The following is a 26,831-nucleotide window of genomic DNA, read 5'->3' as shown; positions in this document are numbered from 1 at the left end:
TTTTTTTGTAAGCTAAACGTACTTGGGCTATCAATCTTAGTTTATTGATGTGAGTATTTAGTCTGAGATAAGATTCGCAAGAAAAAGAGAAGCTGCAAATATTTCTATAGACAGTATTGTAGCGACTGTTTAAAACTGTATTGATATCACGGCTAAATAGATTATTTCTAAAAGAATCCAACATATTATGTCGATTCTCTTTAAGTGACTCAAGATTCTGAGATTGCCAAATATCTTCTGCACCGATGGAAATCAGATACCTTCTCAATTCTGTCACCCAGTTATATGGCATACTGAAACTTCTTAATTCCAACAATCTGGAGTAGCACAACTTAGGTAGTCGGTATTCAGGCATCTCCAACAAAGATTCCCACCAGTTTAACATCCGCGTAAAGATTTTACACTGAACATGACGTCTGCCAGCTTCAAGTCTGACATATGAGTCAGGCGTACATTTGGGCAGGTGTAACAAAACCTTTATAAATCTTAATTGCCCTCTCTCTAGGATATGAGTATAGCTCGGACCCCAAATTTCCGACAGATAAAGAAGCACACTCTCAGAGATAGAATCGTAGAGATGGACTTTAGTTTTCCAATCATCACTCTTACATGATACAGGTCGACAGGTCATGGTAACTACTTCAGGTATCGAAATTGAAGATAGATAAATATTCTAATATATAAAAAGTAAATAAAAAACAATGTACATCAGTAATTATTCAAATTCAACACTAAAGAGCGCTGGAAGAACAATAACCGAACATTAGTTTTATGATATTTACTTAAAAATAATAATGGAGACTACTCCAGTATTTTGTTTAGTCTAATTAAAGAAAGAATTGCATCCAAACTTAGCAATCTGTCTTCCAATTCTTTTCAATGTCGCTTGATTAATTTTTGAATACTTCAAAAAATATGTATTTAAACTTCAAATATTTAAAAAAAAAAAAATGACCGCCTAATAACCGATTATTTAAAAAAATAAAATAAAATAAAAAAATATAATATGTCCGAGCAAATTATCATCCCAAGAAAATTCTAGGGTAATTTTGTACAGTGACTAAAATAGTCTATGACAGTTTATAATGAAAATTTTAGTAAATGTCAACAATGTCCAACTTAATGATGATAATGTTTATTCAATGATAATTTTTTTTCTCTTTCTCATAATAAGGGAAGACATTGTGATATTTTGCCTCTACTGGAACTACACGTGTTGTTAGATTTATCGAACACAAACTTCTAAGCAGCGTGCCGTGCCTGTACGAGGGTCGTTTGAAAAGTCCGTGCAAAAATAAAAACTACTTAATTTTTTGGGGTAAACCTTTTTTATTTTTCAACATAGTCTCCTTTTAGGCTTATACACTTCGTCCAACGCTGCTCTAGTTTGTTGATCCCTTCCGAATAATAGGATTTGTCCAAGTCTGAAAAATAGCCATTCGTTTCTGCAATCACCTCCTCGTTTGAATAAAATCTTTTTCCCGCCAGCCATTTCTTCATATTGGGGAACAAATAGTAGTCCGAGGGAGCCAAGTCTGGAGAATAGGGGGGATGTGAAACGAGTTGGAACCCTATTTCCATTAATTTTGCGACCACAACTGCTGAGGTGTGAGCTGGTGCGTTGTCGTGATGGAAAAGGACTTTTTTGTGGGCCAATCGTGGGCGTTTTTCTTGCAGCTCGGTTTTCAAACGGTCCAATAACGATGAATAATATGCACCTGTAATAGTTTTACCCTTTTCCAGATAGTCGATGAGGATTATTCCTTGCGAATCCCAAAAGACAGTCGCCATAATCTTTCCGGCCGAAGGAACGGTCTTCGCCTTTTTTTGGCGCAGATTCCCCCTTGGTAACCCATTGTTTAGATTGTTCTTTGGTCTCAGGAGTGTAGTGATGTATCCATGTTTCATCCACAATGACGAAACGACGCTTAAAGTCCTGCGGATTCTTCTGGAACAGCTGCAAACCGTCCTTGCAACACTTCACACGATTTCGTTTTTTGTCAAGCGTGAGCAATCGCGGCACCCATCTTGCGGATAGCTTTGTCATGTCCAAATGTTGATGCAAAATATTATGTACCCGTTCATTCGAGATGCCCACAGCACTAGCAATCTCACGCACCTTCACTCTTCTGTCATCCATCACCATATCATGGATTTTATCAATGATTTCTGGAGTAGTAACCTCAACAGGGCGTCCAGAACGTTCAGCGTCACTTGTGCCCATATGGCCACTCCGAAAATTTTGAAACCCCTTATAAACTGTTCTAATCGAAGGTGCAGAGTCACCATAATGTTTATCAAGCTTCTCTTTAGTCTCCTGAGGCGTTTTGCCTTTCATAAAGTAGTGTTTAATCAACACACGAAATTCTTTTTCGTCCATTTTTTGAAAATCACTCGACTTCCTCGATTCAAACGAATGCCAAACACAAAGAAATAGACCGATCTGGCTGAAACTTGGTGTGTGTTCTTCCAAGAGATGCTACTAACTAAACATAACCTCGATACACGCCAGTGGTGCTATCTCTCTGACTTTGCACGGACTTTTCAAACGACCCTCGTATATCTACTTTGAATTTAATGTGTTACGGTTTTCGTAAAGACAGTCGCCATAATCTTTCCGGCCGAAGGAACGGTCTTCGCCTTTTTTGGCGCAGATTCCCCCTTGGTATCCCATTGTTTAGATTGTTCTTTTGTCTCAGGAGTGTAGTGATGTATCCATGTTTCATCCACAGTGACGAAACGACGCTTAAAGTCCAGCGGATTCTTCTGGAACAGCTGCAAACCGTGCTTGCAACACTTCACACGATTTGAAAATCACTCGACTTCCTCGATTCAAACGAATGCCAAACACAAAGAAATAGACCGATCTAGCTGAAACTTGGTGTGTGTTCTTCCAAGAGATGCTACTAACTAAACATAACCTCGATACGAGCCAGTAGTGCTATCTCTCTGACTTTGCACGGACTTTTCAAACGACCCTCATATATGTTATATGAACAGAATATAAATAACCATAAACGGCTGAAGGCTTTTAAACCAGGTAAGTTCGTTTGGGTAACGTAACATTGGTCAAACAAACTTGACGCTGGATAAATAGAAATTAATTTTACCTTTTTGAAGCCAAAAAGCCTGTGTGACAAGAACTGGATTGAACAGCTACCAAAGTGTAGGTGAAGCTGCTAAAAGTGCCAGCCAGCCTTTGGGATAATTCTAGGTCGTTTTGGCTTCATTTATTTTCGTAGGGCACTTAATTCAAAATTATTATTTTTTTTTAACAAATCTGCATTTGTATGCTGAAATTTAGGTAGTTATAAAAGACCTAAGAAAAAAAGCCATGTTTTCAGTTTTTAAGAGTAATATTTAAGGTAGGCTTAGCCTGAAAAGAAGTTAATGCTACTTTTTAAGAATTAATGCTTATTTGTTAATGCTTTATTAAGAATTATCTTGAATGCCTAAATAATAAATCTCCTTAACAAAAACTTACAGTTTAAAATGTTAAGTATAAGGGTTGATTAAACGCCAAAAGGTACTCAAATCAGCAAGTACCCAACATTTCATTCAAGCTTAGTTGATATAATTTAAGTAATTTTGCTGCATTAACTTTTCCTTCACATTTTTTAGAATTTATTAGATGTCACAGACCCTTATGCTGGCCAGTTCGTTCATAATATTATTTGGTTATAATTATGATAAAATGTATATTATATCTTCGTTTTTAAATAGGTACTTTATTTTAACTCTATTCCAAATTATTCTTCTGATTTATCTTTAATATGCCCTTTATTCTGAAGTTGTCACATCTTATACATGCATGTTAAAGTAGAAAAAGACAAAGTTAGAGTCGGCTACTGTTTAAATTTGAATCACGGAGGATTTAAAACAATATTTCAGACTTGAATTCGTCTTACCGAAATATTCGTGAGCACAAATAACACACAGTTAATAACAAGTAGATTATTCAACAACAATTATTCATTTCTCAATTGTAATTTAATTTTACTTACAGTAAAATACTGGAATAATTAGCTGTCCTAAAAGTATGCAATACTTATTTATTTTATTATTACATAACATATATATAACATTGTGAGAAGAACAGCTACATTGAGAGTGTGATTGAAGAAAACTATATTATTTTCTATAATGCCAGATAATTATTACCTATTATTATAAACGTTTGACTACTACATAAAGTAACAATTACTTTAATCGAAGAATGAACTTAAACAGACGATTTTATTAAAAATAAAATAATCGAAATCATTGATGTATGTTGGTGTAAGCATTTTTTTAAAAAAGTTTTTAAATTTTGTAGCCTCGTAATTTTTTTTATTTTTTATAACGTTTTCTTTTTAACCTGTAATTAATAGTTTGATTATTATAGATTAATAGATATTACAGTCAATCTACAGTGCTACTTGAACAAATTTTTTGTAGATGAAAATGGCCAGCATAAGGGTCTGTGACATCTAATAAATTCTAAAAAATGTGAAGGAAAAGTTAATGCAGCAAAATTACTTAAATTATATCAACTAAGCTTGAATGAAATGTTGGGTACTTGCTGATTTGAGTACCTTTTGGCGTTTAATCAACCCTTATACTTAACATTTTAAACTGTAAGTTTTTGTTAAGGAGATTTTTGTACCTTTTGGATAGATTTTCCTTTTTGTCTATTTTGCAAAGTTACATATCTGCTTTACAGATTTTTTTAAAATTTGGAATAAGCAATTCTATTATTATAACCTGATAAGGTGTTAAGTTGGAACCATAACTACCATTGGAGAGATCTTTTTAAAGAATGATTATAGTTGCCATCCTCAATAACAATTTTTTTGAGAAAACGTTTTGAATAAAATAGGAAGGTATTTGTACGTAAAAAGCAAATTTAAACTGCGATTTCAGACCTTCCTTTTAAGAGGAGTAAGAAAAATAAACGGGCGATTACAGTACTTCTCCCTAAAAGGCAAAGAGGCAAAGATTTTGAATCGAACGACAATTCATTAATGTAAATAGGTTCACCTATTGATAATTAACGATTTCAGTACTTCCTCTTAGTAGGTGTAAGAGCATGATGGCACTTCACAGCCATGTAGAGGAGCTTTAATCACTTCTTCGTGCTAAATTTTATCAAAATCGGACAAAGCGTTATAGAAATATTGGTAATAATAGTTTTAGAAACGGCCTTACTTGGGTGGGGCAAACTCCCCTCCATATGAGGCATAGCGACGAGACTTTTAAAGTGCAAATCTGTACAAAATTTCGATTCGAATGACACTTCATTCATGAAAATCTGTTCACTTGTCGATAATTTGAAACGATTGCTATACTTCCCCTTAACTAGCGTAAGAGCAGATCGCCGCTTTAATGTTACGTAGGGGAGCCCTAACTCTATCATCCTACCAAATTTTATCAAAATCGGGCTAAGATTTACAGAGTAATTAGTAATAATAATTTTGAAGGGGGCCTTACATAAAGGGGGCTAACTCCTCTCTAATTCGGTGTACAGCGTCGAGACCCCCAAAAGGCACATCTACATAAAATTCCGAATCGAATGTCACCTCATTCATGAAAATCGGTTCTCGCGTTTAGGCGCTACGTAGTTTACAAAAAAGGTAACAACAACAACAACAACAACAACAACAAGAAGAAGAAGAAGAAGAAGAACAACAATTTCTGAAAATGCCGTTTTTGCTCATTTTCGGCAACTTTTTTCTCGAAATCTATTAGGTCTGGGGGGTTGCAAAAAAATTACAGTTATAAAGGAGGGTTTGCCCTATATTTTAAAGAAAATTTGGGAATTTTATCTTTTATAGAAAAAGAGAAAAAAATTGTCAAAGTTGGGTGTTTTTTAACGTTACGCTTTTTCGTGCACTTTTTGACGATCAATCCTTATACAACTGTCCTACCGGACAGTTTTAATTAAATTGTGTTATTAAAAGTAACGGAAGCGTACAAGGTAAAAATAAGAAGTAAAATAAATAATGTAAACGCACATAAAAAGTGGAAAGTGAGTTTGCATAAAAAGAAGAAAAATAAAGCATAAATCTGAAAAAGAAAGAAAGAAGGCGCTTTAGCATAAAGTAAACTTAACAAGTTTTCGGACTTGGATTTTTAAGTAAATATATGTACCCTTAGTCAGCGTAAAGTTGAGCATAAAAATCTCTAGATTAATTAAAATAATTTACATATTTACATACCAACACATATGAGGACGAAAGCAGGATCTAAAGCGACGTTGGCTAGCCTGCCCAAATTACTAAAGGTGTCCTTCTCTGACCATGCCCAAATTCCTACAGCAAGGATGCACAGTCCCAGCATCTGTAAACATCATTTAAATATAAAGAATTATTTTTTTTTTTTACAATATTTCCAGAATTTAACGTCATTAAAAAGAAGTACGAGTATATACAAACTTCAAAATAATCTAGTTTTTCTAATTATAAAGACAGATTTTAAGCAACCATTCACTAATAAATGGGTTGTTACGACAATAAGCAGGCTGAGAGCGAACCACGCGGTGTGCGAGTCGTATCTACACAGGTATCAACAAAAAGATCCTCTCCTCTTTGCGTAGATTGCAATGAGGAGGAGGATTTCAAACATATAATAATGATATGTCCACGTTATGTGGTAGAAAGGAAACGAATGTTTGACGACTAATACAGGTATTTAGATGCACCATTTCGCTACGAAGACATAATATTCTCCACCACCATCTACGAGTATGTGCTTAAATCTGTAGCAAAGCTAGCAAAGAAATATGAATATGTTTAAAAGTTATAGCCGATTAGAATGAATGGAAGAAAATGATTAGAGAAGGATTACGATGATTTTAATTTCGGTTAAGCTATAAGGATGGCAGGAATATAGAGTACTGATCCATCCATTAGTTGTAAGTTTGTATGTAAATAGTTGTATATAGTAGAGGGATGAATGTATGAAGCGAATGTATTTATAAGTAAGAATGGAGAGTGAGTGATATTCTAGTGATAAGCACCTAGACGATGCTGGCTGTATGGCGGAAGCCAATGCCCAAAAAAAAAAACAAAAAAAGCAACCATTCTTTCATAGGCATATATTTTGCTCCAAATTTGAGATTTGTAATGAGCTCAACTTAACTTTTACTTGAGGGAGAACTGAACGAGTTAGTACTGAAAAAAATACCAATCATTTTAAGCCTTAAACATCTTTAAGGGTGCATTTTTTCTGGGTTTCCTTGGCAACCAGTTTGGATGCTCCTCAGAAGTTGTGGTAACCTCAATAATTTTAGCCCACATGATGCTAGGTGAATCTTTCGAAAATGTGAAAAGTAGCGGCCAAACATTTCGTACCAAAGATCATTGATCGATGTAATTCATTAAACTAAGATATGTTCAGACTCAAAAACATTTTTATCTCACAAGTAACCTTTGTTTGTCTTATAGTATCTTTGTTGTTATTCTAAATATGGATGGAATTGGATGTAGACAATGCAGAGGGCCATTTTTAAAGGACATGCGTAGCTTATATTTGTTCTGCTCATTTTATTGGTTTGAACTCTTGGTTTATTGGGTGTAGGTTTTGAAAGTTGCCAAACATTTTGAGTCCTTCATTTGGCTGTGATATGATGAGCTTATTTGGAACCATATACTCTGGTTCCGATTAAAATCAGGTGACTGCAATGGCAGCCAATTTCCATTGCCTACTTGATTGAGATTTAATTGTGTAGCTATAGATTTGGATTAAGTTCTGCACTTAATCGAGGGAGGTATCATCTAACACTTTCCTTTTTTTCAATTCTAGAGCTATAGCGTTAAATGTTAGTGCTATAATTTCTCTTGTTGCTTATAGATAGCTTTTCTCTAAATGTAGCAAAGTTTGTCCATTTTACGAGGCTGGCCAGCCATTATAGTTAATCTTGTATATTGAGTTAGCCCTGTTTGTTGAACGTGGTCCTGTCTTAATATTGTCGTGTACATAGTCTTTCTTTGGAGAGAGATAATGCTGTTGCACAGGCTCTCTTACCCTTGAAGTCTTTTATGTAACGGAAGAATGTTTACATTCTATTATTCAGTTTAACTTGGCTGATGAGTCGCGTTGTTTCCTGTTGTAGTGTCTCTTGTTTTTTGGTGGCTGTCATTTATTAGAATAAATTGTGAATGTCTTTCTGTTATCTCAGTTGAAGTTGTCGATATAAAGTCTAATGTATCGTACTGTAACTGTGCAAGGTAGTGCTTCTAGTGTACCAGAGGGTCTGATGGTTTGACTAAGCTTGAATGTCATGTTTTCAAACTTTTGAAAACCATCTATGAGTCTTCATTTAACGAACCACATTACACAAAAGAGAGTAAATTATGTTGAAGGTGAACTGTACAAGATCAGTATAGGGAGAGAGGTTGTCGCTACATACAGCGGAAGTTATGGTTATAGTTTGAGAATGATGGGTATGTCCGGCAATGTATATGTTAAATAGTATCCCCAAGAATTCTATCTGGAGGAAACGCCTGGAGAGAGAATCTGATTGAATACTTCGTGGGGAATCATTAAATTGTTTCCTTGATTTTCAAAAAAAGCATATTAGTTGCCATCTGCATTTTTTTGAGATGTACTACTCCAAACTAAGGTCATTAAAATCATTTTGGAACATCACACATCTTCGGTTACCAACGTAAGATCGATAGTTTTAGAGAATGGCAAAGGGTCCTAGGGCTCACGATCACAGAGCTAACCCTAACAAAACAAAATAAAAAAAAAACAGCGCAATGAACATAAAAAATAAATAAAAATAAAGAACAGGAATACAGGAGATCAAACAAAATAGGAAAAGGAACAAGTGTTAAGACAAGGAATACAAAAACACTATGGTAGGTAGTCAAAATATTCACAATTTGTCTTCTCCCTTTTTTTCCCCAGTTATTTGGCAAACTAAACAAGCAATATAAGCAGGAGTCTCTAAAAGAGCTCCTATCGCATAAAGTTCTTCCAGCCAAAAACGCCTTTCATGTTTTTAACTTTTACATTGACTGCTAGCAGACTTTTATAGGCCTTTAACAAATTTACAGTTTTATATAATATTAGTGAAGACCTCCTTCGTGCTATATTTGTCTAACCTTTTGCTTCTATCAATCTGAAAAGATATTTCATTGTTTTCCATTACTGGAAAGTCTTGAAGCAATATCACATACACAATATTCATAGCCCTAATCTATGAGTCACCCGTTTAATTGACAAATTCTGCTTTTTCATTAATTATTACTTTTTTGTAAGAAAAGAAATACTGTTAAAACTTTCACTTACTGGACTTCTCCAGGTGCTCGAGATAAAAAATGTCCTAAATGGGCGGACGGACTGAATCTAGATCTCAGTTAACTGAAACTGTCCGGTAGGACAGTTTTATAAGGGTTGATCGTCAAAGAAGTGCACGAAAAAGCGTAACATTTAAAAACACCCAACTTTGTCAATTTTTTTCTCTTCAACTATAACAGATAAAATTCTCAAATTTTCTTTAAAATATAAGGCAAATCCTCCTTTATAACTGTAATTTTGTTACAATAACATAGATTAAATAGATTTCGAGTAATACGTTGCTGAAAATGAGCAAAAACCGGCATTTTCGGAAAATGTTCTTGTTCCAGTTGTTACCTTTTTTGTAAACAACGTAGCGTGTAAACGCGTGAACAGATTTTCTCGAATGAGGTGTCATTCGATTCGGAATTTTATGTAGATGTGCCTTGGGGGGGGGGGTGTATAAATATCACCACAGTGTGTGTGTGTAGAATGGAGTCAATGAACCCATCTTTACCTGATTCACAAAAAACAAAGCAATCCTAAATTGTACATAGATTATATTTACCAAACGATAGTTTTTTGGAAGCTGAAAGACCAAGAAAAAAAAATTCTACAATCCTAATGAGAACAAACTTTCAAAACAAATTAATAAATAGATCATTTATCATGTCAGAAGGAAAAGAAAAATAAGTTCAGCTTTTTAAGTTTTGGTTCTTATTTACGAGTCTTTAATATGTAAGAAGGAGTTTAGTATATCTTGCGTATTTGTTTCAGCTTTTCTGCAGAAGGGACTCTTAAAAAGTTGGAAGGAACAGAGAGTCAGAACAATAGTAATCACAAAAAAGAAAAAGTCAAAAGTATGAAAGAACGCAACAAAATGGAGTAAAAAGTTTTGTTTGGTTAACTTTAATTTACGGATGACAGTTGGCATTTGTTTAAAGGAGAGGAAGTGACAATAAGAAGCGTTTTTCTTTTTGTTTCATTATTTTTCTTTCTTTTGAGTTTTGGTATTTTATTTATTGTACAGCTTTAAGCTCTGACCTTACTGATACCATTCACTGCATTTCTTTTTCAGCATTCACTGTAATATCTAGTTCTCTGCTTAATTCTTAAGGTTTCTGCATTATTCTATGTCTTAATTAAGACAATTACTTGGCATTAGTGATTACTGTGTTTTTCTACTTGATTGTGGTAATAGGAAACGATCACATTATTTACTTGTGCAATGTTTTTTTACTAGAGGATCACAGCGGAAAGCAATAAAGATGGCACATTTCAACTAGACTCCAATCGTCCATATTTTACACCTGTACCTCTGCATTCTGATTAGTTATTATTTAACACTAATTATTTTATAGAAAAATATTAATTAGAATTTTTTTATAAATTTTCCCCCCCGCAGGTATTTGATAAATTATAGGGATATGCAATATAAATTCAGCGTGAAAATATCTTGTTCAAAATGTAATCTTATTTATTGGTTTATTTTAAATACGTTTAAGGGAAAAAAGAAAATTAGGTAAATGTTGTATGATTTTCGGAGAAAATGAATAAAACATAAATTTTCTTTAGAGTGAATTCTGCCATGTTGTAAAGTTAATATGTTGGCTTTTGTTTTTAATGGAAAACCAATTTCCCAAGATAGTTGTGTTAAATGGTGGTTCAATGTTGGAAAATGTACAATCTGAGAAATAATTAAGCAGAAATGCCCCAAAATTCTTCAAAACAGCTGATTGATCAGAGATCTTGAAAAACTGGTCTCCCAACTCAAGCAGTCAAAAAAGCTCGAGATAAGGATATCATCCTGTTCCTCCTGAAGCAACTTTAAAAAAGTGGAGAATCAGACAATCACAATGCCAAGGTAGGGTTCTAACTATCCTATCCATAAATGATTGAATTAAAAAACACTGTGAACTCATCGACAAAGATATATGAAGTTTTGGTGAATAAGTGCAATTTCTGGTGAAATTGAATTTAGTCTTCACAATCTAGTTTTATTTATTTAACAGATTACGTTACCTAGAGGAGTCTTCATGAACAAACGCCTAACAAGCGATCTATGCTTTCATTAAACAATAAACGACTTATCTACACCATGATACTCCAAAACTGCCTGGACTTACGGAATGGAACTTTGGGGCCAAAGCTTCCAATATCCTCAGAATCCAATCCTGACAGTCCAAAACGCTCCTTACTTTGTATCCTAACTCTACCTTGCACCAAGATTTTCTTGTTCCCCTATGTTTCTGAAGCTATAAGATCCCGTTACGTTAAACTCCACACTTCAATCACCATACATCCTAATCCTCTAGTATCTCAACTTACTGCATTGCCTAGAAATACTCCAAGACGTCTGAAGCACAGGTGGCCACCGCGATCTTCTAAATGAAGTACATAAGTGCCAGTGTACAATAGTTGGAACAATACCACTTTGGGAGTTTCACCAATGGGTTGAATTCTTCCCTCATGCTATTTATTCATGTATTTATTCCATGTATCATGTTGTATCAGCTTCACTTATTACAGAAATATACTGCAGTTGTGAAAGTAAAGTAAAAAAAACAGATTACGTCTTGAATGTATTTTAAGCTGAGAACTTTAAAAATGAAAGAATTAAACTAGTTTCAGAGTTCCTTGGTTTAAAAATTCCCGATTCTTTACGTCATGAAACTTTACAATCTATTAAAAGTTTTAAATCTGAAAGCAGCATAAATAATGAAATTCTGACGTAAGAAAAACTGACTATATATATATATATATATATATATATATATATATATATAAATAGCCTACAACTTTTAGGTAGCCTGAAAGCTGTAGGCAGTAAATAAAATATCTGATTACACGACAGCAATACATAATACAGTTAGCATTGGCCAGCAGGAAAATGGTGGCAGGTTAGAAAAGTAAGACAGAATGAATAATAGGTTAGTTTTTTTTTTTGCAGGATACGACATGAAAAAAAAGAGAAGGTTTAAAGACTATGAAAAAGGTGTTCCCCAGTTGTGGGAGCCTCAGCTGGACTGTCATGTATATGTAAACTGGGGCTACCGATCGAGTTGGGCTAGTGAATTGGGCTCTGGCCTAGAGAAACACATACTATATCACCGGGAGCTCCCTCCACATAACTGGTCACAGAAAACATGGTTCACCCAAAACCATGGTTGGATATGGATGGACCATGGATTGAGGGGTGGTAGAAGTAAAGAAGGAACTGACCAGAATACGGGTAGGGCCGCAATAAAGCCGACATTGCCAGCCGAACAATACTGCTCTCGCTCTCTGTAGTATATGTGCCACCGTGCGTTGGCGACTTGTAGCCCATCTCAAACCATTTGTATCCCTCACAAAACACATCGCCAATTTTTACTGCCGCGTTGGGCATTCTCCGCCAATTTAATTGATTTTTTTTTTTGCCCCCATCTCTCCACCAAGCACCACACATACTCATTTTATAGCTCACAAAGAGAAACCTATCCAAGCGAATAACGTAGGATACGGGAGAAAGAGACCGTAAAAAACAAACTATTGGCAAGAGATAGGTCTCGATACTTTTTACGAATGTTTCAGTCTGTCGTAAAAATGTATATACATGCCTGTGCCAAGGAATAAGGACAGAAAATCGAAACAATCGATTTCCCATTCGATGTTTTATTACCTTTATCGAGTGTAACAGGCTAAGATTATGGTTACCAATTTTATTTTATTTTTTTAAATTTATATCGTTATTTACAACCTGTATATACATACATACAATAAGTAAATAAGGGAAGTACTAATATGGATTGGTACGTGAAGAGCAGGAGGTGAGAAACTAACCAGCGGTAGCACTCTCTACAGGATATTAATGATGTTTATGATCTTCTGACAGCAAGGAAGTCGCGAGGCCACTGGCGATTCAGTCGGCGAGGAGGATTGTTTGGGATGTCAGAGAAGGCGAGAGTCTGTACAAGAGGAATAGAGCTAGTCGAGAGAGTAGTATGGAACTTTTGGTATTTAGTCTTGGCGAGTTGGTTGTACGAATAGGAGGACGACCTCAAGTTGTGAAGAGTAAGATTAGTCACCGTAGAAAGGAGCGTCAGCTATCTGCCGGAGTAGTTTTGACTGAAATGTTTGTACTATCCGTGTGTTTTGTAGGTTTGACTGAACCCCAGAGCTCTAGCCCGTAAGTCCACTTAGGTTTGAGAATAGCATTCTATATCAACCTTTTGAGTTCATTGGGCAATTTGGAGCGTCGTCCAAGTAGTCTGTAAAGCAGTTTCACACGTTTCCTCATTGCTTGTCTTTTAAGTCTAGTGTGTAGGTTCCACGCGAGTCGTTTGTCTCTTTGAAGAGCCCAAGGTGGTTGTAAATTATGTTCAATTCCTGCAAATAGTTTAGCTTTATCCAAGATTCTTCAATGCAACTTCTTTTTTTTAGAATCTCGCACCTTTACAATCAATTACTATTTATGGTAGATAAAAATCAAAGTAAGAAGACGTTTCTAGAGGAGGGTGGAAGCATCTAGCAGCGGGGATTGTTAACCCTCTGAACTGTATGGTAACTTCCCTGCCTGAAGCCTCCCATAATGGACGGGAGAAAGATTAAGAAATTTCTTCACGAATAGTGGAGCACCAAGAGTGAGAAATGGAGCAGATGATCCGCCCTCTTGAAACGCATTCACAGAATTCCCCCTCTCACAGGCTTCACATTTCCAATGAAGAATTTAAACATCTTTCTACTTCGTTCCTGTTCTCAGGATTATTAATTAAAGATTAATAAAAATATCTTAACGGAATATTAAGGAAGTAGAGCTTCACAATTGCACTCCAAAAGAAATAAAATAATCGATTGCGTCTTTGCTTTCATTGCTAAACCAAGTAGTTTTAGAAATAAAATTCATAACATGGAAAGCTCTAATCAATCATGACTTTGAATATTTTCTTAACTTTTTTTATCAATTGTCCCCTAAGAAGTTAAAACAAATTCGTATTTTAAGTTACATCTTTTAGTTATGAATTATCAGGAAATTTCTGTATTCAATTTGTAATCTTCATTTTTGTGAAAAAAGATTCCACAATCAATTTGCGACAATAAATGTCTTGTATGATACACTCACATGACTTACTCTTACTGTAATTTGCGTAAGAAAATATTCTTGAAACTGGTGTCTCGCAAAACCTCAAAATTTATTCCCATGAAAGTGCCACTTCCGCACGATTTGTTTTCTTTAAATTTAAAATTCAACTTAAATATTTGATTACATATTATTAATATAAGAGGTGTTCATAACATTTAAATAACATTTTAAAATTGAACTATAATTAACTCTTACATCATTTGGCCAGAACTGGAACGCATAAATGGCCACATTTGTAAAGGCTCAACTTCAATGATGTTATTCTACATAATTCTATGAAGAAGCATGAATAGCTGCAAACTGAATGGACTTAATATTAGACTTAGACTATAAAAAGTCGCCGCTAAGACGTTCAGTTTGATTTACCTGATCAGGTGCGCTTGATTCTTTTGGTAAATTCCTATAGAATAAAATTAAAGAAGAGACTGGTGTGCCTATTGGGCCAACTTAACCCAATTCTTTCCCATCCTCCTCTCTAAAAAATCAATTATTACCAATTTTTTCAGGAGGGCTTTACGTCTAACTACCACAAATTAGGTGTTCTGGACGAGGGTGACTAGCAAACATACTTTGCTATACTAATATTATAAAGTTTATTTGATTAAATACAATTACACAAAAGTGGCAAAAGGCTAAAGGACTTCCCTATAAATTGTATTTTAAGCTGAAAACTTTAAAACTGAAAGAATTAAACTAGTTTCAGAGTTCCTTGGTTTAAAAATTCCCGATTCTTTACGTCATGAAACTTTACATTCTTCTAAAAGTTTTAAATCTGAAAGCAGCATAAATAATGAAATTCTGACGTAAGAAAAACTGACTATATATAAGGTAAGTGGGGGGAAGATGCCAGTTGGGGGAAGATGCAAGTATCGTCATATTTTGCATATCTACAACTGGGTGACAGCAATTCCTACGTTAAAGTGTGTTGTAAACAACTGTGAATACCGTGCTTGTGAGTATTTCTATTTATATCTAGTTTAATCGTCGTTAAACTGAAAATTCAACTCTTTGAACTTGGTGAGTACCCATGTTATAATAATTCGTTGTCGATAATTAAGGTTTGGTGACGGATTGACTAGATTAAACGTAATAATTCCGTGATATTTGTGTCGTGTACATCTTGGTGAGTACGTGTTAGCTTGAAACAACATGATTGAAGCCTTAGTACAAAAATAAACCTATGTGGCGTCTTCCTCCAGTGCTTGGGGTAAGATGCCACCTATTGAAGTGTTTCAATTTCATATTGATTCTCATTCATTATTACGTTATAATGATATATTTTATAATATAAAACAATTACTGACACACGAAATATAGTTTTGTATAATACATTAATATTATTAACCCTTGAGCCGTCACCTTATGTGAAGTGCCATAAGCCGTCACCTCGGGTCATATTGACCCAGCATTAAAAACTATTAAATAAAAAGGAAAACTAACTAATATCATGTTATAGGGAATAGAAATCAAAGACAAAACTTTTTGGCAGCAGGCCCTTAACAACCCGGACGCAGAATCACCAGACTTCAATTTGGGGTCTTTGCTAAGCGCCGCGTGGAATAGGGCAGCCACTGTTGGAAATGGCAGCGTGGGATTTTCTGCATGCGGAATTTATCCATACGATCCGCAAAAAATTCCAGAACATGCTTATGCCATTTCTGACAATATGAAAGAAAATTTGAATGCCACACAAGAAGTTAACGCACCTCTGGCAATAGCTTCAACAAGCAGCAGCGGTGCCATCACTTCTTTTGAAGAAATTAGTCCTATCCCCAGATTTCAGAAACCCAAGCAAACTCAAAGAAAGCAAACTGCTGAAGTCCTTACGACGGTGGAGAAACGGGAGGCATTGAGAAGAAAGGCTGCTCTGCCGACAAAAAAAAAGGGGGAAAGTACTGCAGAAAAAGAAAAGGAAGGACAGTTCATCTTCAGCATCCTCCGCTCCCGATAATTTGGTAATGACCAGTGGTGAGAGTGACATTGAAGAGGAGGACGATGATTTTTATATTGAGTGTAAAGGATATTTTTATGATAGGAAGGGCCCAAAATGCGATTGGCTTCAATGCATAACATGCAAGAGATGGCTACATGAAATTTGCAGCAAAGACAATTTGCATTGCAAAAAATGTTAAAAATTAAACAAAAAATGCCTTTTGTTCGGTGTTCCTTCCCCTCAGTGTTTAATGAGAATATTTTGCTGTTTACCTAACATTAAATTTGTAATTTTTTCTTTCTCAATTTATATCTTAAGATATTGTTGCATCTTCCCCCGCATCAACTGGCATCTTCCCCATGTGATGGGGGAAGATGCCAGTTTTGACAAATATTTATATATATAAATAGCCTACAACCCTTTTAGGTAGCCTAAAAGCTGTAGGCAGTAAATAAAATATCAAATACAATTATACAAAAATGGCAAAAGGCTAAATGACTTCCCTATAAATTTATTAACCAATAAATAAAATATAAGGCCTAGACCGGGAATCAAACCCAAATAACAGAAATTCAATTAAGTAGAGCATTTTCCGTTAAAGAACAGATTTGATTTAGTCGAAAAGCTTATTAAAAGCTAAACTGCTGACACCTATTTGTAATATTAAATATGAATTTTGTGCTTATTAAATAAATTGTAAATTACAAAAAAGGAAAGTAAAAACGGATTTTGAGGATCCCAACACCGATATTGCCGATTAAAATGCAAAATGAAAAATCTTTACGTTCGCGATTCCTTCTCTTTTGGAGTGGAAGAAGAGAAATTAAACTATTTAATAATAATTTATAAAACATTTAATGATAAATAATACAATTTAAATTCCTAAACAGTAAAGGTAAAGGGTTAAACATACATTAAGGCTAAAGTTAGTTCTAAATATTATCATGATTTTAACTTAGTTTTGCTACGTGCTTGGTTATATTTCCCATTCACCAAAGGGCGAACAATACGTGAATCGTTTATTCATTGTAGAGGAAATGAGAAACCTGCCAAAAATTTTTAAAATACTGTGAACTTGACAATGGATTAAAGTTTGACAAAAATGTTAGTCAGTTGTAACTTGGTAAGCAATAAAGATGATTGTCATCCCAAATAGGTTCTGGAAAAAAAAGTTGGAATCTCTTAGAGTTGGACAACTCTAAGTCAGCTAGATGGGAAGGAGAAGCTTAGGCAAGAAGGAAAATTAGACTCTATAATCGGATTGGATAGTGATTGGCAGCTTTGAAAGAGTGGGCGGAATTCCTCGTCAAATTCTCTGCAATATCAAGCTCCACAGAGTCATCAACACCCTAACACATCACAACAATAACCGAGATATACGCCTAACATGTCTATGTAGAACATGAAGCTGGCGGAAAATCGCGGACAAAAAACATTGAAAAAGGAACCATTCTAGGTAAGGGTCAGTTCACGAAACCATGGTATCCGAAAAGATGATGGATGAGCTTCCTGCGTTTTTAAAAGATTTCTTCTAAGATCCGGGGGGGGAGGTGGATTTTCGTGGGCAATTCAACTTCAGGATTCTGACTCACTCGCAATATTTCCACTTCTGAGCGATGTTGTTGAGCAAAGGCAGTTTTTTGCTCACACGGATCACTCCTATTTTTCTCTATTTTTTTTATCCTTTCAATTTACTTGTAGGATACTCTAAGAAACCAAAAAAAAAAAAAAAAATCCAAGGACTTCTCCAAGAAGAAGACGATAGACGGAGGAGTAAATGGACCGTTTGTATACACAGCGCACTTAAGAGAATGGATTGAAGTACTTGGCCACACAAGAAAGCTACTTGTTACCAGAAGTGGTTTCTAACCTAAATTTTACATTGAAAAAAAAAAAAATCACCGGACACGAAAAAAAAAAAGATGAGAGAACGGAAGTCTATAAAACCATCCGAAGAAAGAGAGAATCTTCAGCACCCATTAAGTACCCTACTTATTCAAGGGACACTTCTTTCATCAAACAAGAAATATTTCATCAGGTCATCAACTCTGAAGATGAGGCAGGAATACTACTGTTTGTCTGTATACATATGTGCTGTATATTTGGTGAAGGAAATATCCCAAAAGGATTTCACAGGATATAATCGTAAACTGGCAATGAAAGTCTTTCTAAACAGAAACTATTTAATGTTTTTGTACTTTTAACCAAAACCTGTCACTTCTATGGTTGACCATAAAAGAACAGACAATCAACTTTGCTAAGTAAGTAAACAAAACTCTAATTAGGCAAAAAAAGTGTCAGCAGGATGAACTAGGAGAGTTCTAGAACTAAAAAAGGTGGAGTTATATTGGCGAAATTCACATACTGTTTTCTGAAAATCAATTTTTACTGACTCAGGAGACCCCAAAATGATTCAGGTGGAAATTCAACACCCATAAAATTAAAAATTGATTCCTATTGCCATATTTTTTCTTACTATTGCGAGCAAGCGAGTGAAATTTAAAAGAGAGATCTACAGAAATATGCTTACCTGTATTGAATTAAAATACCACTAAATAATTAAGCATCTTTACCACAAAATATATACAATTAAGCAGCACATTATTTAGAAAAAGGAAAAGCTAATTTGGGATGATATAAAAGCAAGTTCCGATTAATCTTATACTAGATATGGCCATATTAAGCCAGGATAAATACATGTTAGATCCAGAATAGAGATTCTGTAGATCTCCCTGGAGTCCTTCTTCCTATCTTCTAAGCCTTATAGCCCCCAAACAATGCCAAGGGAGCACCATACATTCCCAAATAACAATGTCCAACTTATCCAGGCTTTAATCCCAGGGCAATTAACTTTCCAAACAGCAAACTGGCTAAACAAGTTTAACATTGTGTAATTCATACCAATACGTGTTATTTTACTTATTTCCTTAAATGTACTCATATTAATATTCATTTGAAATTATAACTTTTGGCAGAGATAGATTTTTTAAATACCTTTTTTTTTTATTTTTAAATTTATTTGTTAAGTTACAACCAGCGCTAGTGGTAACAATGACAATAACTGACACCACTACAAACTCACTAATTGAGGAAAAAAGTTACCCAGTGATAACACTCCCTAAATCATCTCCAGGATTAGCTACTCTCCTCAGAAGAGAGAAAATCGCGAGGCCACTGCCGTTTTAATCGCCTAGGAGGATGATCTGGAAGGTGATGAGACGATAATGGTGGGCAAGAGAATTGGAATGAGAGTGCAAGTTCTGATAGAAGTTTTTGAAGCGAATACGAGCTACCTGGACCTACAAACGGAATTTCCAGGTCTATGTGGATGGTTAGATTTAAAATGTAAAATGGAGCTTTAACGACAGTGCGGATAATTTTAGACTGAAGAGATTGAATTCTTTGAAGATTTGGAGCGTTTCGTTGAACCCCACAGTTCAATATCGTACGTCCAGGTAGGTTTCAGTATAGAATTATAAATCAGTCGTTTGTTATTAAAACTGTCCGGTAGGACAGTTGTGTAAGGGTTTATCGTCAAAAAGTGCACGCAAAAGCGTAACGTTGAAAAACACCCAACTTTGACAATTTTTTCCTCTTTTTCTATAAAAGATAAAATTCCCAAATTTTCTTTAAAATATAGGGCAAACCCTCCTTAGTAACGAACGTTGGTCTAGTAGTCTTTTAGGTAGTCGATAACGCCTGTTAACTATCTATTTCTAAAATAAAGGCAAAATGATTAATAGATTCTGTCTAACTGAACTTTAACCAGAGAGAATTTAGTTCGCTTAAGAATTTGAAGAAACAATTACCATTTTAAGATATTTCTAAAATGGTAATCCCTTCCAGTTCTCTTAAATTATCAATTTCTGTATTGATGAGGACATTTTGAATAATTTTGAGTGTTTGAGTAGCTATATTTTATTGGCAAGATGGGTGCTGACGAAATTATCTAAAGATTTAAGTAATTCTACATAGCACTTCTGTATTTCACTTAGTTTCAACTAACTGGACAAGTTAGCCACATTATGGAAGAGCTACACAAGGGGAATTATGGTGGAAATATCACTTGTTACATATGTCACTAGATAAGTCTCCCCAACATACTCTAGATACTACATACGTCATATCTACTGACAGCTGGAGTTATTGTGCTAAATCTTCTCTTACAAGAAAACCCAAACTGTAACCTACAGCAAATAAAGGGTCGGTCCTAAACATTCTAATGGACTAGTTACTTACTCTTTAAGAGAAAGCTAAATTCTTGAAACAAAGTTCTGAGGACACTTTTTTGAAAACTTATTGCGGAGTGTATTTACAAAATATATTCGATTAATGGTAACTAAATTGTAGCCAACAAAATTTTTGCCCGAAAAAATGGTCATAAACTATAAAATTTATAATATGATAACAGTTTTTGGCACTTTTATTGATACTTGATTCCCAAATACGCAGTTTTTATTCGATTAAATCGCTCTTAAAACATTGCCACTTACTAGTAATTGATTCAAATTATTGAAGAAATTAAATGTTGCATTTATTCTAAATTCAGTAGGAAAGAAATAGCTACAAATTCAGTCTACTTAACTTGGATTGGAGGACCAAGTAAATTGTAATGGAAGAAAGTAATATTACACGGATATTTATCTTGAGTAATAAAATAGATTAAGAGGTAGGAAGTAAAGATCTTCCACTTCTCCTGGTGGACGGTTCTTTTGAAAGTTTTATAAGCGCTAGTTGTAAGAGATAAGAGATTTAAGCGGTTCCATGGTAACAGATACAACTGAACACGACCATATACCACTAAAAACTTTTCATAAAATTCTATTACTATTGCTATACTTAGGTATAACTTTTATTATAGTAAAACTGTTCACTGTAACTAAAAAGCTTACCAATTTCGCGTGAATAGCTAATATCATTATCATTTCATTGCGCTACTCAGAGGTATAACAATTTGTGCGTGAACATCAAATAAGGGTTGCTGAAATGAGAGAAATATAAGCAAGTACAAGAGGCTATATAACCCCCTTAGCCTTGTGTACAATTCTTGAACATTAGGGCTAAAGTTCTTTTGGTGGAGTGCGTGACACTCAAAATGATGTAAAAAAAAAAGAAGAATATCAAAGCTGCATCTATAAAATAAATGCAAATAACTATAAAGAACTAATAAAAGCAATGTTCTCTCTTTTAGAAATTTTATTTTGGGTAGTTCACAGCATTGTAGCATCTAAAACGGAAGCTACGCCACTGCATGTAAGGAAAGTTAAACCTGTTTTGAATGTATAAAATGGAAATTTTCGACTCATTCACAATTACTTTTATAAAATTACGACACATTTACAATTACTTTTATAAAGAAAATCGTTGCTTCTAATTAAAAATATTCCGACAAAACCCTAACATAATTTTTTACAGTACCCAGCATGGTGGTAATATCCTACCCAATTTGCCAAAAATTTATCGACATGAGGTCTCGCTAAAACCGCTGAAAATCGAACCAGTAATTTTCATTTAACAGTTTCTGGATATTGCAACTGATCTTATTGTTTTGGAATACGTTTTGATGTAAAATATTCTGTATCCTCTCCACATTTCAAAAGACTGTTTACTATTTCCTATTTCTAAAAATGACGTCATAAAAGTCATATCATGACTGTTAACAAAGCTTTTCATATAAATAAAATAAAAAAGCTTTTTAATAATGGAAATGTTGGCTATAAAAGTCTTTAAATTAATTGCCAGTGATAAAGCGCGTACTCAGGGAAAGGGAAAAGCAAGTTAAATTTAAAGCGAAGGATGAAGCGCTTTGGTGAAAAGAAATTTCAGGTAATTACAACTTAATAATCCTTTTGAACACGTAAATGAAGGACAAAGAAGATATACTCTTGGTTGAGAAAAAGAATTCAAGGAAGTGAAACAGCATTAAAGGGTGCTTAAAACAGATACTTACAAGGTGCTTTTGCAGAACCCGTTTCCTGTTCTTAATCACCTAATAATAAAAAAAAAAAAGGCAAAAACTAATTGCCTAATAAAAACGTCTTTGATGTGGCAAGTCCTAAAACCGAAGAATGTAATTATACGCCCACGATTGCCATTAAAGACATATTTCAAGAAAAGAGAGAATTTAAAGGTAAAGAGAATAACGCTCTTCTTATTGAACGCTAAGTTAGAACATCTTGAAGTAATGAATATAATGAGGATAGCAGAATGGGTGAAACGGTTCGTTTCCATTAACTAAACCTGAAAGGTCATTTGAAATTAATGTTCGGCAGCTCACAGTGAAGTCTGCATTATTGAATCAAACCAACCAAATACTAATAATAATTGGTGAAACGCATCATCTAGAAGTTTGACGCTGTCACTTTTCAGGCTAACCATTCAGCGGAAATTATACGTTTTCAATTGAAAATGAAGAGGAAGATAGCGCTATTGAAATGAGGAAATTAGATACAGAATACTCTAGATGAGATTTGTGCTTAAATGAAAGCAATAAGGGAGGGGTATATGCGAACCACAGTAGAGGGAATTTCAGAAGTTAGGAATAGTGTTAGAAAGAGTTACATTACCTGGATTCGGTTTCAGAGGACCTCAGATGGGGCACAGGAGATGGAGATAATAAGAAGGAAAAGCGAGAAAATGCTGCTTCCATCCAAATCCTGTGAAAAGAACTTTCCAAAAATTTGATTTCATCAGACAGGACACGCGTGTTCATTGAATATCTTACAAATTTCGAAATTTTATCTACCATCGGAAGTGATTAATAAGTCAGCAAGTATAGTGCTAGACGGAAACATAAAGGAAGTCGAAATCTCTAAGGCTGGAAACTTAGTGGAGCGGCGATGATAGCTGCTTCAGATCAAAGAGAGCGACAAGCAGCGAGCAAAGAGTCGCCACGCACATAGTGACGAGTTTAGTCGCGTTTCTCCTTTCGACGAAACAAGATGGAGGAATTATTTCTATACGAAAATTCTTCCTTGAAAATTGGTGTTTACAGCAGCTTAGTAGCAGGAGCTGCAGTGTTCATGATATAAACAGGACTAGGACATGAACTTGGTGAATTCCATCACTTGTACCAACAACTTCGGGAGCATCCTAGCAAGTTTCATGCGTATTTTCAAATGTCTATTTCAACATTTGATTCACTAACCAGTGCTGAAGGCATGTTAATCAAGAAAAGGACGTATTTCCATGTTATCCTGCCCCATTTCTTATCCAAAAACAAATCGGTTGTGATGCAGAAGATCCTTTTGGTCCCACAGAGGTTTATTTAAAAAAAACTACACCAATAAATGCAGCAATATCCATTTTAACCTCGAAAACTGATTCGCGATGAGAGCGAAAAAATCAAACAAGTCACAACGCGTTGCTCTACTCTCTCTTCGTAGCGTTGCTCTACCTTCGCTATGCTCCCCACTATGCGCGGTCCCTTATGTTAACTTGTGTTTGATTTCGCCGCTTTACTCTTCGCTATCATCGCCGCTTTGCTCGCCGCTCCACTATGTTTCCAGCCTAAGCCAACTTGGTCAATTTAGCGTCAACATTGAACAAAATATTTTGATCAATGAAACACCATTTTAAAAAAAAACGGTCCAATATACATGTGAAAAAGCAAATTTAATAGCAAGTATCTAATCAAATTCTAAACCAACTTATCACCAAAATTAATGCTAAAGTTCAAACTCTAGGCCATAAATACCTTGTTAGTTTGAATTTATTAACAAGGATTAAGACTTGATATTGGAACAGGCAAAGCTACTAAACAACTAGCTAAGATATGAGGATTGGAAACTTGGTAACTATGGGGAAACTATGGCGGTATGAATTATAATGGTAACCCACTTCTATCTACCCCCCCACCCATCCGTAATACTGGCCAATGTTTGAAATAGGTTACAACCTATTTAGCTGGATATGGAAATATCCTGGACAGTTCGTTGTTCAAGGGATTATAAGTTCATTTCCTACCTGAACACCATGTGTTCAAGTAATGTGAATTTAATGCAACAGAAAAACTGGTATTTAAGATAAGAACATTCTAGTACTTTAATCCCTTTTTGCTGTTGAGGTAGAAAAATGCTGTTATTTCACTCTATGCTATTTACCAAGCCCAAACAATTTTCACCCTGAGCTTAATCCTTGATCCTTTCCAATCCTCAAACGGTAGAAGACAAAAAAAAAGAGTCTTTATTTTGAAGGAAACTACTTCTTCCACTGGAATTCAGTAAATTTGGAATTTCTACCAATACAGTACCTGCAGATAACCTACTCGCAGATAACCAAATCTTACGGAACTCACGTAACCATTAAGTTCTAACGAATTGGTATTATTTCTTATAGTTTTTTAATAAGATGTTACGTATTTTTATTCCTGTGTGTTTCAATATTCTAATGCTTGGGTTATTTATTTGTAATATCCAGGCCCTGAGGAAGACAATAAATTTGTTGAAACGTTGGCGAAAAGATGGAGTTGTTCGTTTTGTTTTTTTTATTTTGGCTGAATCCTCGCTATTTCAATCCTAAATACTAAGGCGTAAAGACTAAGTCGTAGTTTTTTTTATTTTGGCCGAATCCTCGCTAGTTTAATCCTAAATATTAAGGCGTACAGACGAGTTGTAGTTTCTTTACTTTGACCGAATCCTCGCTAGTTTAATCCTAAATATTAAGGCGTAAAGACTGAGTTGTAGTTTCTTTACTTTGACCGAATCCTCGCTAGTTCAATCCTAAATATTAAGGCGTAAAGATTGCGTTGTAGTTTTTTATTTTGACCGAATCCTCGCTAGTTTAATCCTAAATATTAAGGCGTAAAGACTGAGTTGTAGTTTCTTTACTTTGACCGAATCCTCGCTAGTTTAATCCTAAATATTAAGGCGTAAAGACTGAGTTGTAGTTTCTTTACTTTGACCGAATCCTCGCTAGTTCAATCCTAAATATTAAGGCGTAAAGATTGAGTTGTAGTTTTTTATTTTGACCGAATCCTCGCTAGTTTAATCCTAAATATTAAGGCGTAAAGACTGAGTTGTAGTTTCTTTACTTTGACCGAATCCTCGCTAGTTCAATCCTAAATATTCCCTTAAATTCAATTCCTTAAAAATAGAATACAAAACAGTCCACCCCAGGTCTATACAAAGTCTTCAGGACGGATTACTAAAACTGATCCAGTTCATCGCAAAAACAGAGCAATTTCGTCCATGCAAATCACAGTGTTACCATTGAACACATTTTTACTGACTCCTAGACTTTACGATTCACTTAGGATTTCATTCACTAAGGACTACTTTACATTATGATCAAAAGCTTCTACATAATCACTTCAGCCCAGTGTTGCCGATGGGGTAAATCAGAATTACCCTCTCCACTAGGTTCAATTACCCGTTTTTACCCGATACTAAAACCAGCGTTACCAACTATATTTTATAAGCGGGAAATATAAAAAACTCTTTGTAAGCTTAAAGGGTTATAAACAGTATGTAAATAATAACTATGATTAAATTATTTTATTCTTTATTTTACAGCTTTTATGTATTAACATAATTAGTAGCAACATTTTTATAAATTTTATATTTAAAATTATTATAATAGTCATAACTAAACAGAAAATAAACTTTTAAACCTCTTTTTTGTCCCAAATGTTAGTATTTAACATTTCCTCATTTGGTTCAAAATTAATAATGTCATTATCTTTGGATAAAAAATTTTTGGTGATTAAAATAGACTTTAATGTATTAGTTGACAAATTATTTCTGTGATCAGTTTTTATATTTTTTATGTCACTGAAAATTCTTTCAACAGATACATTAGAGAAGGGTAAAACAAGCAAAAAGTATATAACTTTTTTTAAATTTTTAAATTCAAGTTCACCATCAGCTTTTTTTATATTAAAAATTTTAGCCCAGTAATCCTCAGTGTCCAAATTTATATCGATATTAAAATCTTTTAAATTTAATAACGCATGTCTTTTCCACTCATTATCCAATTCTTGCAGCATAACATAGTTTTTTAAACTTGGAAATCTTTGTAAAACTACACCCAACGATTTTATGATATAAGCACGAGCTTGTTTTGGTTCTAATATATGCAAAAATGCATACATAGAATCACTGAAATCAAATTTCTTTTTAATTTCACTGACAGCTTCAATGTAAAAATTTAAAATTTTTTTTTTAAATTCAATAATGTCCCATTTTTGTACTTTTTTATTTTCAATTAAGTCTGTTAAACTTTCATTTGCTTCAAGACCCACGTAAATATTATCTATTGACACAAAAAATCTAGGATTTTTATGATCTAAATTGAAAATGTCATTTTTTCTAATATGAGCAATGTCTATATAATTTGAACACAAGTCTTTTAAAATTTTTTCAATTTCAGGTTTTACCCTATGTAAAATGGGTTTCTCTGTTTGAAACATTAAGTTAAAATCAGTAAAAATACCTAATGCATAACTCAGAAATTGCAAAGTGATGAAGGTAAACCGATTATCCATAGTTTTAAGCATAGTTTGTAATGTTGGAG

The 26,831-nt window shown here is 34.4% G+C and overlaps 1 protein-coding gene across 4 annotated transcripts in view; it reads right to left on the bottom strand.

Moving 5' to 3' along the window:
• The window catches only part of Tsp26A (Tetraspanin 26A), a 252,225-nt gene that overhangs the window by 97,582 nt on the left and 127,812 nt on the right, over window positions 1–26,831 (bottom strand). For all 4 annotated transcript variants that reach the window (XM_074135415.1, XM_074135416.1, XM_074135418.1 and 1 more), the window contains exon 2: window positions 6,198–6,318. In XM_074135415.1, the coding sequence (XP_073991516.1) occupies window positions 6,198–6,318 (121 nt within the window). The remainder of the gene's footprint in view (window positions 1–6,197; window positions 6,319–26,831) is intronic.

Source organism: Rhodnius prolixus, unplaced genomic scaffold, assembly GCF_049639745.1.
Source record: "Rhodnius prolixus isolate KJV_2025 unplaced genomic scaffold, Rpr scaffold_5, whole genome shotgun sequence".
In the NCBI taxonomy this organism is placed as follows: Eukaryota; Metazoa; Arthropoda; class Insecta; order Hemiptera; family Reduviidae; genus Rhodnius; species Rhodnius prolixus.
Note: the sequence above shows the minus strand (reverse complement) of the source record. Positions and strands in the feature narration are given on the sequence as shown.